This window comes from Crinia signifera, chromosome 3, assembly GCF_055691185.1.
Source record: "Crinia signifera chromosome 3, ASM5569118v1, whole genome shotgun sequence".
Lineage (NCBI taxonomy): Eukaryota > Metazoa > Chordata > Amphibia > Anura > Myobatrachidae > Crinia > Crinia signifera.
Genome location: NC_139219.1, coordinates 56,724,853 through 56,737,940, shown reverse-complemented (window position 1 = coordinate 56,737,940; position 13,088 = coordinate 56,724,853). Strand labels below are relative to the sequence as shown.

Below are 13,088 nucleotides of genomic sequence, written 5' to 3'. Positions count from 1 at the left end.
AGGAAACGGAGCCCTTTAAGGCCGGGTAAGGGTGCAAGCAGGGAGGGGGGAACACGCTGCACATCGCCGGCCATCGTCTTTGAGTTAATAATCACATATGTTAATGCATATGCGATTATTAACAATGCAAATGCCAGCGATGTGCAGCGGGGGTTATTATTATTGAATCCCGCGCATTGATACAGTTAATTTGAAATTATAGAATATGCATGTATATGGGTTAGTGTGTGTTTGTATTGAATAAATACAATCTGTGTGTGTGTGTGTGTGTGTATATATATAATATGTATATGGAACCTGAAATTAAAGACTGTGTATATGTGTGAGTGTATGGGTGCTTGTATATAATAGGTTTGTGTGTGTGTGTGTGTCTGTGTATATTTTATATATAGGGGGGGTATTCATTCCAGGATTCCGATTTGTCAGAACGTACCAACAGTCAGAATCCCGGGAAGTTTTCGGTCAGCTTGACTGCAACTCAAAAGTCGGAATTCAATGTTCTGGCTGTTGAGTGTCTGGTAGTGGGCGTGTCGACCAAAATGACTGCGGATTGTTGAAAAAATGGTTGCGAATTTGACAATCCACGGGCGTTTTCGACAAAACAGATCTGGCTTGTTTTAAAGTTTGATCTGTTCTGTCAGTCTGCCTTCAATGCTGTCGGAAACGGCAGCATTGAATAGGCGGGAGACGTAACAATAGCTCTGCGGAAACTATTGTTAATGGGGTCGCTGCTGCCGATCACCTGTTGCTGCCGGCCTGCCGGGACCAGCAGTGCTTCCTGCTGTCTGCAGTCCTGGCGCTCCTCCGGATCCTGTTAGAATGTTACTTGCAAAATGGCCGCCCCCCTCACAGCAGATGGTTATTAAGGATGCTAGAGGAGGCGGTGGCCTTCTCTTACATCCTAAATAACGGTCTGCTGCAAGGCGGTGGCCATTTTGCATGTGACATTCTAATAGGAGGAGCGCCATTCCGGAACTGCAGACAGGAGAACGGACCAGGCGGCAGATGCAGCGGGAATGGGGGGGGAGGCAGGAGGTGCACATATGTTAGTGGCGGGGGGGGAGCCCAAATTGTAGTTACACCACTGAAATGTACAATTCTTTTTCAGGGCACTTGGCTAAACACCAAGAGTTGGAAAATTTGGTTGCCGAGTTCCTCGATGTAGAGGCAGCTATGGTATTCAGCATGGGCTTTGCAACTAACTCTACCAATATCCCGGCGCTGGTTGGCAAGGTACGTTCATAATACATTGAAGGAATTAGCCAGCAAACTGCTACTGTATAGATGAAGCATGTTCCATCATCTTCCAAATGGAGAACTATATGTTTTTTAGTACTATTCGTTTCTTTTATTCACTTTTTTCTTTCTGGAAAGATTCTTTGAAACAAAGGATGAAAGATATGCAAACTCCTCTCTGTTCCTGTAAGTGTTTATGGTCCTCTGCATGCCCTAGACAGGAGTGGGCAGTTTGTTTATCACTGTAAATCTTGTGCGGTAGAACTGGTTGGTATGTACAGTTCCTGCATTCCATTAGTGTCTTGTAGTGTTTTTATCCCTCCATGGAATGTTGTTGAGCACTATTGTGCACATATTGTTATTTCTCAGACATATTCAAAGTGTTTGGAGAACAATTAACGGCTAAAATCCATCAGCAACCTCTCTTTTCGTGCAATTGCAGAACAGGAAACTGATTTGCAAGTTATTAGTCCCCTAGAATTCAGTTAGGTAATACATAATGCAATGTGACAATTGGTTAAATTTGAAGTCTGAAGTTTTTTTTTAATGAATTTGCTTAAATTAAATGCAAGGAGAAGATTTTGGGGTATTAAACAAGGCGGGATACGGTCATTGGGTCACCACCAAGTAGGTCAACATGCAGTAAGTTCAACATGGGTTAGGTTGACAGGGTCATTAGGTTGACAGGGTCATTAGGTCAACAGGGTCATTAAGCTGACATTTTTTTTTTTTTACTGTTTTTTTTAGACGACATGTGCCGACAGGCGGTATTTCATGCCCTACCATCCACTAGGGTGTGGTGGGAGAATAAAATAGTGTGCCAAGCATAGCGGGGCATTGTGCCCAAATCATGGCGAGCACAGTGGTGGTATGTTTCGGTTTCCATGTCGACACGGCATGTACTGACAGATGATGTTTCATGCCCTATCATCCACTAGGGCGTGGTGGGAGATTAGAATAGTGTGCTGAGTGCAGCGAGGCACCCTGTCTGAAGCATGGCGAGCGCAGCGAGTCCTGTGGGGGGACGAGGTGGTACGATTTAGTGATTATGTTGACTGTGTCGACATAAGGGTAAAAAAAATGCAGACTTTTGCACTTTGCCTTACCCTAATGACCCTGACGACCTTACCCATGTTGACCTAATGACCCTCATGACCTAATGACCCTGGCAACCTAGACTCATGTCGACCTTTCAGCATGTCGACCTAGACACTTGTCGATCTAAATGCATGTCGACCTAACAACTTGCTGGTGACCAACTTATCCACACCCATCAAGGCTTGGAAGAGAGATAAAGTACTAAGCAATTGGCTTCTAACTCAATTTACAGGCTGTGATTCAAAAATGACATCAGCTGATTGGTATTTTAGCTCTCACTAAATTTATGCTTCGTTATACTGAGTACATTTTAACTTAATTCTCCTTCTATGTACTCCCATTCTGCATCCACACATGGCTGCATTCTTCTTTTCCATTGGCCAAAGCCGTGCTGTAGTTCATTATCTGTCAGCTGTCTCAACATCTCTGTCATTTTCTTTGTAACTGATGCAAAACTGATTCCCCATGAGTTCTGAGTTGAAGTTTTAGGGAAGGTCACACAGTTCCAAGTCTGGCAAGTATAGAGGTTGTTCTAGCACTGCAATCTGTTTCTCAGCCAAAAACTGCTTCACAGAGAGAGTTGTGTGGGCTGATGAAGAATAGAGGATGAAACTATTTCATCACAACTCCGGATTCTTTCTATTGATTATTTCCTGCAATGTTGCTAGAACATTTTTGTAGTAATACTGATTTACTATTGCACCTTCTGGAACCCAGTCTCCCAATATAACACTTTTAATATCACATGAACTGCTTTTGTTTCTGATTCATCCTCTTGAATTTGTTCCAAAATACAAATTTGCTTTACATTTTCCTTTTTTGTTTGTCAATGAGAAGCTTTGGAACCATTTTAGCATAGACTATTGGCATGTTAAGATCTTCATCTTAAGCTTAATAGTTTCGTTGTCGATATTTACCATTTCTGCAATTATTATTTATTTATTTATTTTCTTATATAGCGCAGCATATTCCGTTGCGCTTTACAATTGGAAACCATAGTGATTCTACAAACTGGGTAGATGCAAACTGACATGGAGGTAGGAGGGCCCTGCTCGCAAGTTTACAATCTATAAGGATAATAGGAGGGATACATGAGGATAGAATTCCATAGCATTGCAGTCCCATCAGATTACTAGATGGTCCTGGTGGGGTGCAATTAGATATGAATGCTACTGGAGGTTGTGTGGGGGTCCTGAATATGATAAGCTGCCTGAAGAGGTGAGTTTTTAGGGAACGCTTGAAAGTTTGGAGGCTAAAGGAGAATCTTAGTGTGCATGGGACATTCCATAAGGTGGGTGCTGCCCGACAAAAATCCTGCAAGTGTAAGTGGGAGCGAGTAATGAGTGTGAATGAGAGACGCAGATCTTGTGCAGAACGGCGAGGTTGGGTGGGGATATATTTTGAGATAAGCGAAGAGATAGAAGTCGGCCTTGTATGTAAGTAGAAGTATTTAATATTGAATGCGGTAATATACACACAACCAATGGAGGGATTGGCAGAGCGGATCAGCAGACGATGAACGTCTAGCCAGGAAGATCAGCCTTGCAGCTGCATTCAGAATGGATTGTAGTGGCGAGAGTCTTTTCTTAGGAAGACCGGTAAGGAGACTATTGCAATAATCAATGCGTGATATAATGAGTGCATGGATTAAAGTTTTGCCCAATTGCAGAGTACGTAAATGAGTAAGTGAAATCGGAACAGTGACGTGGGTAAATTTACTAAGATGGGAGTTCTATTGAAGATGGGATCAGATTTAATTAGGACCTTATAGAAGATAATAGATAGAATCTGGTTGCTATAGGCAACATCCCGTCTTCAATAGAAGTCCCAATTTAGTAATTCTACTCCTTAGAAATGAAGACAATAGAAGACAGGGGGCATAAACATATCTGCATCCGCAGACAACATCGAAATAAGTATCAGTGTTGCAGAAAACCACAGGATTTGGTGCTACCGAAGATCGTTTAGGTAAAGCGGATGAATGAGGGCCCTGCTCGGCTGTTGAGTTAACTGTCAATTCGGGTGAATTTCTTTTACACGTTTTCATTTGCTTTTAATGTACAAGGCATTCCGGGACGTTCATCATCTTTAACATCCTCACAGCTACTGACTGCTTTATTCCTACACTGCAATATAGATCTCAATTTGAAGAAAAACCCCACCCAAATCTAATTCTCTCTGCACGAGTTAGATCTGCCCCACCTGCAGTACACATGGTTTTGGCCGTTGAAAAGGAATTTGCCTCTAAGAGAACCAGAATAAGGCCCCAAGAGAGGTGAAACGTGCAAAGCCATTTTGATAAAGTACAGGGTCAATGTCCCCCCCCCCCCCCACTCCCTATTAACTTACACAGTGCTTTATTTTATTTAAAATACAGTCTTGCTATTTATTAGCCATACTTCGCATATTATATAATATTAACAGGCACTTTCCAGCTTCTTAATCATGGTTGTTCTGCGTAAGAGTGAGCAGCCCGTGTTTGTCAAATGTCTACCTAACCTACCGCTGCCGTGGGGAACTCTGCGTTATTTTTAGAAAGATTTCCCCAAGTGACATAAGGCTGTCAGTGCCACATGTGTTCTTTCTACACCTCTCCAGCAAATGATTCATTATGAATACAAATTACTCCTACATGTTGCACCAGCATCTCTATTAACATATAATAACTGCGGGGATGAAATTATTGAACATAACACTGAGTCAACACATGTTGCCTTGCTTGTGATGCACAGAATCCAAGGTCCAGTTCAGGCTGCAACTGAATAATGATTTCTTTAGAGTGACGTCTGTTCGTTACACAGATGCGGCCTCTAGAAGCCAACCTCACTGATTACATTGTATTAGTTAACCACGTATGCATATTTTAATATCCACCTATCCACCTTTTTATTGGGGGGAGGGGGGGGATAAAAATTGTAATTCCTGAGAGTGACAGTGATATTGCTCATTGTGGCCCATCTGAGTGATATCTAAAATATCGCCCCGTGTGTACGCCATGGATGACAAGCGATGCGTGCTCCTGCCGTTCAGTGTGTATGTGCTATATAGTTTATAGAGTCAGTAAGTGTGTACACACCTCTATCTGTGAACCCCGATAAATTTGGTTTGGGGTTACTTTGCAATAGCTGAATTCTATGAACTATGTTGGATCATTTGCAAACATCAGCAAATATATTCAAAACATGCGCCAATGGGTAAAAACCAAGCCACAAAGGCAATATCCTATCGATTGCAAATAACTAATTGAATAGCTCTTGGCTAATTAGCCCCAATAATCCTGTGAAATGCAGCCAAAAGAATCTCTTATCAGTAGATGTCCGGCAATGTAGGATCAGATGTCTTGTAAGTACTCAGGACACTATATCGTATAAAAAAGATGGCTGTGTTAGCATATCATTCGGGGTCACACCCCCTTCGTCCTATGTATATATCTCCAAAATGCTCGGGACTAGAATAATTTTGGAATATTTTTATATTTGAATGATGTATCTTGCATTTATGATGTATACACACATATATTTTATTTATTGCATGAAACAAGGTTTTAAAACATGAATCAAAGTTTGTGTACATTTGTATAATATACAGATGGAGCCAGCCTGGTCTTTGCAGGGGATGGCGGCAGTATCGCCAGCCGCCATCCCCCGCCAGTCGCCATCTGTACCTGCCAAAGGGGACGCGTGCGCACGAGATGCGCGAGCGTCCCCTTCCGACAGCGCTTCCCCCGGGTCCCCGACGGCTTTTCGGCGGTCACCCGGCGGGCACGCGCGTCTCAGTCAGATGGAGCGCCTTCTTGCTGGTGGATCGCCAGCGGTGACAATCTGGCGATTCGCCAGCAAGAGGGAGCCCGGCTCCATCTGTACTTAGGATCTGGGCGCTCTCCTGACGGACCTAATAGGTGGTATCCGAAAATGTAAAGAAATGAAGGGGGTGGTGTTTGATATATATACGAAATTGAAGAATACTCCCCTCTAGTATATCATTGGATCCTCTTCTTGTCTGTTTTCAACAAGTGGTTCCTCTTTCTCTCCAGACAAGAAGAGGATCCAAGGATACACTAGAGGAGAGTATTCTTCAATTTCGTATATTTGAATGCCAAGCAATCCCGTCCTTGCACATATTTACATTTTGGAGACTATGGTTTTCTGCATAATTTGGAGAACGGATAATTGGATAAGGGCTACTCAACCTGTATAAAAATAAATAATAGTTGATTGCAAAGGTTACAGAAGTCCTGTATTTAAACGCAGTATAATATTGAAAAAAATAATCTTTATATCGCCCCTCTCTGTCACATACCCTGTCTGTTGCTAATATATTTAGCAGTAAATGAAAATGCCCGTTGTGCAACAATGTATCAGTTGTGTCTATTAATGGCTGACATGTCCTAATCGCAGCATTTCAGTTAGCATGGGGTCTCTAGACCGCATATTATGGAATGACAGGGAAACCTTTCGTATAGCACATTTTTCAGTTGTAAAAACATTTGGTTAGGACTCGTGTTCACCTTGTACATCAGTAAAACTGTTATTGTAGATTTTCATAAAGGTTTGGGATGGAGCAATTTAATAGCAACACCCAGCTATTTCAGGAACGTCTAGAGAACATTCCTAGTCTCCCACTGGGAGATTTCCTTTGATTGTATTACTGTAAGTACTATAAGGACGATAGCGGTCTAGGTCTGGTGTGTTGGGTGTAGCTTCAAACGTCAACAAATAGAACAGAAAATATTTTTTACCAAAATGATCTTTTTTTTTTATACCATCAAAAATGATCTCTCTGTAAGCAGGAGGTTATTGGTTATAAACAAACCGTCTCTATATTAATCCGTGTTATCTCAGCACCCTCCTCACAGTCTCAGCCTCATGCATAATGTAAGCGTAAGAACAAATGGAGTGATTTTTAGAGGTAAATTTACTAAAGCTTCTAAAAATAAAAGTCAGCGCCGTTGCAATGGCATCCAATCAGATTCTTTCTCTCATTTCTCAATTGTATCCTAGATACAGACAGAACCTGGTTGTGTTGCTATTGGCATTATCTCTTTATTTTTTAGAAGCCGGGGGCTATACACACACACAGAGCTTTTATTTCTGATCCGCCACTGTAGTGAAGCTCGCCACTGTAGTGAAGCTGCACTGGCTTCACTGTGACTTGCAGTGGTCTGTGAGACTGCACTGGCTTCACTGTGACTGGCAGTGGCTTCCTCTGGAAGTCCGACCTGCAAGTCACCCAAGGTCGTCACATTGTACCTACATCAGTACTGCGCACACACTGGGACCATCATTCCCCATGCTTCGGCAGCAGCCCATAGAAGCTGGCCGCATGCGCAGTACAGAGGTTTGTACTGCACATGCGCCAGTCCCGGGGCGCCTGTAATCATAGCACAGGCGCAGGAACGCTGTGGGACCAGTGGCGTCGGCAGGGGAGGGGGGATTGTGCCTGCATTGCAGCACCCCCTACAGCGCCCCCCCCCCCCCCCCCAAAAGGTACTAGCCGCCACTGTTTCTAAGCGATTAGACATAGCCCTCACATTGCCCCAGGTATATACCTCATTAGGCTCAAACTAACATTTATTTATATCACGGCATGTGAGCATCGACATATGTTAATGTTATTTTGATTCTGAGGCGCACTTGGAGGAGAGAAGATGGTCCCCTGCACCCACAGGTTTTAGGGCGCCAGAAAACCAATAGTACAATATATGGTATAAAGATGCACAGCACTCCAAGATTTGTACAGGGATTTCAGAAAGTCCCTCCATAGTAAGACCACATCTACAGCTGGGGGAGGCCAGAGGGCATCAACATAATAATGTAGATAAGTACATAACATTCTATTTTATCTCATGTAAATACAGTGTATACAAATAATTATGTTGTCATATTACTCTGTGAGTAGGCTTGCTTGGCACACCGTCACTGAGGAGGGACTGAATTCCCTGTAGAAAAACACCAATGTGTGTGTTATTCTGAAAGCGTATCATATATGTACACACATGCGGAGTAAAACTGGCAGTGGCACTCAACAGTAAATTCAAAACTTCAATGAATTTTAGTGCATGAATACAGCTGATGTTTCTGCCCCATATTGGTGCCCAGGGTTTCTACAAATAAACTATGATTTAAATTTTTTTTTTTCTCAGACATTGTATTTGGAACAGATCTTCTTTTCTTTGTGATACAGTGAAATGTTATGGGTAGCACTAATTAAAAGCCTGCCAAATGACTGCTTCTGCAATGTACTTTTCACTTTGAACTGTGACCGGTTTTGATTTAACTTTGAGCTGTGACTGTTTTCTAACCCACTAACTCTCCACCCTATACCCAATCGCTATCTCCTCCTACCCCCAATCTCGATCTTCACAGCTCCCTCGCTCGATATTCAGCAATTTTAAAACTAGATCAGTGTCCCTACAAAAATTGCTTTCACTGGTGGTACTTCACCTCATAGAGGTGAGGAGTAGTTGGCCTTTTTAAATGATTTATATGATGAGATGTAACTGTTCTGCAAAGTTACCACCGTTCCGCAGTTTGTTGTAAACCATTTACTGCTCGAGCCAATAAAGGCATTGATCAAATCCCCTTTTCTCTTCTTCAGGGCTGCCTGATTCTCAGTGATGAGCTGAACCACACGTCTCTGGTTCTTGGCGCCAGACTTTCCGGAGCTACTATTCGTATTTTCAAGCACAACAGTAAGTGTACTTCACATTGCACTCCGTGATCTGACGTTTTAATGTTAATTGTGCAAGACCTACATTTAAAAGCATGCAAAAGGTTTATGAGCAATGTTTGCATGTTCCAACGCCATGAAATGTCTGTAACATTCGGGTGTGGGCAGCCAGATGTAGCCTTAATTACTAGTTTTATCACTTTGCCATAATGTATAATGCAGAGAGCATACGCAGGCTGCGAAATGTACTAGAGTCCAAGTCGCCCATGAGTTCGTCCAACATGTCGCATCTTCAGCAAACTGGAACCCCATTACATTTGGTAGAGGATGACTGTGCTTGGAGTTTCACGTGTGCTGGCTTTTAAACAGTAGGACTCCCAAAACCTTTTTAATGCATCATTTAAACAAGTGTAAAAGTGTAAATGCACATACCTAATACATGTGTCACGCTTGGTTGGGCCTAATTCGGCATCAGTTCTAGTTTAATGAGAATTTGCAAAACTACAACTGCTTTCACTAGCTTACAGTGGGGGAGGGGGGGGGCGACTTGCGTTGCAGGTGCCTTCAAGAAATGCAAATGCCTGTGAATTGTGAAGTGTCCTCATAAGGGGCCTTATTTTGGTTCATTCTTTCTGACAAAATCCTTCTTAGATGGGCAAAACCATGTGCACTGCAGGGGGGCAGATGTTACTTGTGCAGAGAGAATTAGATTTGGGTGGGGTTTTACTTCAAAGTGAGATCTATATTGCAGTGTAAAAATAAAGCAGTCAGTATTTTCCCTGCACAGAAACAAAATTACTCACCCAAATCTAATTCTCTCTGCACATGTTACATCTGCCCCCCCTGCAGTGCACATGGTTTTGTCCATCTAAGAAGGATTTTGTCAGAAAGAATGAACCAAAATAAGGCCCAAGGTATCCACCTGCCTGCAGAAGCCTAGTTACGAAGGCAAGCACTGGGCCGCCATGTTTTGGGTTGCTAGAGCTTCACGTGATGTCATGCAGCCGTCGTAAGCCGCCCCGCAGACATTATAGGCACAACTGCATTGTCCAGGCTGCAACCTTCCAACGCTGCACGCCTCCTGATGGCACATACGCGATTGTGCATACTCTAGATGTGTTGGGAAGGGGATGCCCTCTTTAGGCCTGACTGGTGGAAGAACCAGACACATGAAAACAGAGTAGTAGTTAATAATAAAGTGAATGCAGATTACAATGAACTTCTGGTCAAGAAGAACTATGCATATATACAATTTTAAAACCCTCACCAAAGAAATCCATGAATAGATCATTAACCGGACTCCAGTTGAAAATATTCACAAAACTGTTCTGAAATGACAGAGTCCGAGGGTGTGTTCTCAGCAAGCTTTTATAGATCACTAGCTGGAAACCTCGCTACGGGATGGTGGTGATGGGAAATTAGAATTATAGATGTTCGTTTCATTTATGTTGGTTGGAGATAAAAATCAGTAAAATCAGTCAAGTGAAAATATAAAGCACCCCATACATTAGACTGACTTGTCCTAAGGACAAGTCGGACCCAATTCTACTGCGAGCCGCCCGGCAGCTCCCCGGGAGGCTCACATACAGTTTGGCACTTGATGTGCCATTTTTTACATGTGATAAATCCTGTGCGATTTATCACATGTAAAAAAACAGGGAGCTGAAGAGCGGTGAGGAGCAGTGGGGTGCAGCGGCGGTGCCAGTGAGGAGCAGTGGGCAGGCGGCGGGTAGCGGTGGTGCTGGTGAGGAGCAGTGGGTGCAGCGGCGGTGATCAGGGCAGGCAGCGGCGGCTGACTGACTGGCTTCTGATTGGCTGAGATAGAGCACTCTCAGCAGCTGCCGGGAGGGAGTCCACTGCAGTGATCACCGCCCCCACTGTTCCTCACCGGCACCGCCACTGCACTGGACTGCCAGTAATTTGCATTATAATAGCAGCAACTGCCCGCCTGCTGCCGGAGGTCAGACGTCTGACCTCCTGATCCAGGCCAATGCGCACAGCACCGTGCATCGGATCAGATCAAATGTCGCACACATGCGATTTCGGGCCGATTTCACCCAATTTATCAGCCCAAGTGCCGAAATCGCCTCTACCCCTTCTGTGCTATGGAATTTCTTGGTTCCCTGACCCACTTTGTGTAGTGGCCAGACCCCTTTTTCTGGGCCCCGAAGGGACCCTGCGCTTCCAACTATACAACTCTGTCTGTGGCTTCCTGTTGTCTCCATTCCCCTCCTCACATCATGTCAGTGCCCCTGTAAAATCATCTACAGTTTCTTATAAAGCGCAAAACATAATGCATCTCCTGATATACTCTGGGCTGCTGGGGGACCCTGCTACTGCCACTATATAACTCTGTGTGTGGGTCATACTTGCCGACTTTTCAGCTGCCCTCTCCGGGAGAGGGCAGCCAGCTCTGGTAGGCAGGGGGGGGCGGGGCCACATCTGGGAGTGGAAAAGAGGCGGTTCGGGGGCGTGGCCACATGGATGCTGCCCTGTTGGGGGCGTGTCTACAGCGTTGCGTCATTTTAGCCCCGCCCCCGCCGTGCAATGCCGGTATTTCAGGCATTGCACGGTGGGGGACGGGGCTAAATTGCCGCGATCGCGGCATTTTACCCGCGGACACCCCTGCCGAGGGACACATTGCGGGAGCTGGGGGGGGATATGCGAGAGGATTGCCACCCTTTCCGGGGGGCCGGGATGGGGACCCGATTTCCGGGACCCTCCCGGCCATTCTGGGAGGATAGGCAACCCTGGTGTGGGTTCGTGTTACCTCCTCACATTATGTCACTGTCCCTGTGAAATGCAGCACTGTCGTCACTGACATATCATGCTGATCTAGCCTGTTCTGTAATTGTAAGTGATGTGTATATATAATATTATAATACTCTGTGCTTCATTGTGTGTTATCCCCAAAGTGTTTGTTCCCAGATTGTAAGTCATATGGGTGTACCAAGTTTGCTGCAGCCATTCCAGAGTTATACTGTTTCCTGATATACTCTGTGCTGCTGCCGCACCCCTAGGGGTGTCAATTTGAGTTCAAATTTTTTTAGTTGCCTCGGCCGTGTTTTAATACACTCGTATGTAAAATTTCATGATTTTTCACTTGTAAACTGTTTGTATATAAAGACAGAAGCACAAATTTTAGCTTTTATATATTAGATTTATGCATTGTGTTATATAATCAGCCTTATAAGTGAACTATTACATTTGATGAATATACATACGCAATTGGTCTGTGGCTCTAACAAAAAGATTCCTCATTCATCTGGGTCACTGATTAATTGATGACGATAAAGAAATCAGGGGCGCCGATTTATATTTTTCCCGGTGGGTGCTCCCACCCCACAAAATACTGTTTTTTTGTTTTTTTTTTATACCTGAATGTCGACATGGACACAGTTGGAAGTCAACCGAAGCCCCTCGCTCGGGCACGGGGCCTCGGTGCGCTCGGCACACTATTCTCCCACCACGCCCGAGTGGATGGTAGGGCATGAAATACTGCCTGTCGGCACATGTCGGCTCAAAAAACAGTACAAATAAACCATGTCGACATTCTGACCTGTCGACCTAACGCTGTGACGACCTTGTCCCCTGTCGACCTTGCCATCTGTTGACCTAATGACTGTCGACCTAAGTGGTGTCGACAATACGACCGTATCCCATGTAACCTGTATTCTCTTAAAATGTATTGCTCTTCTTTTTTTTTTTTATCCATAAAAACATCCATAAAACAAAGCAAGGTGGCATATGACGTCTGTCGGAGGCACGTCTCAGCCCGGGCGCTGCTTTACGCCGGTCCCGAGCCTGTGGCCTTCATTTCACTAGATTTTTTTTTCTCTCGCTCTTTAAAATACAAATACATAATGTACATTTTTATGCTTTAAGGGCATATATAACATTCACTGTAGTTACTGGAAGACTAAAATTACAATCTTATATTGTAAAAATGTCAACAAAACATTTATAGTTCTTTTGTTTGCGCACTGATAACAAAGTTATGTGTAAAAAAAAAAAAAATTCTACAATATGGCTCTTATACAGTACCAGAGGTGTCGATAAGGTCTGTATCCTTCTGCCAGGAAGGA

At 43.9% G+C, this 13,088-nt stretch overlaps 1 protein-coding gene across 2 annotated transcripts in view; it reads left to right on the top strand.

The window, feature by feature from the left end:
• LOC146063452 (serine palmitoyltransferase 3-like) overlaps positions 1–13,088 on the top strand; it is a 117,207-nt gene that overhangs the window by 56,894 nt on the left and 47,225 nt on the right. For both annotated transcript variants that reach the window (XM_083175836.1, XM_083175837.1), the window contains exons 5-6: positions 1,109–1,233; positions 8,932–9,025. In XM_083175836.1, the coding sequence (XP_083031962.1) occupies positions 1,109–1,233; positions 8,932–9,025 (219 nt within the window). The remainder of the gene's footprint in view (positions 1–1,108; positions 1,234–8,931; positions 9,026–13,088) is intronic.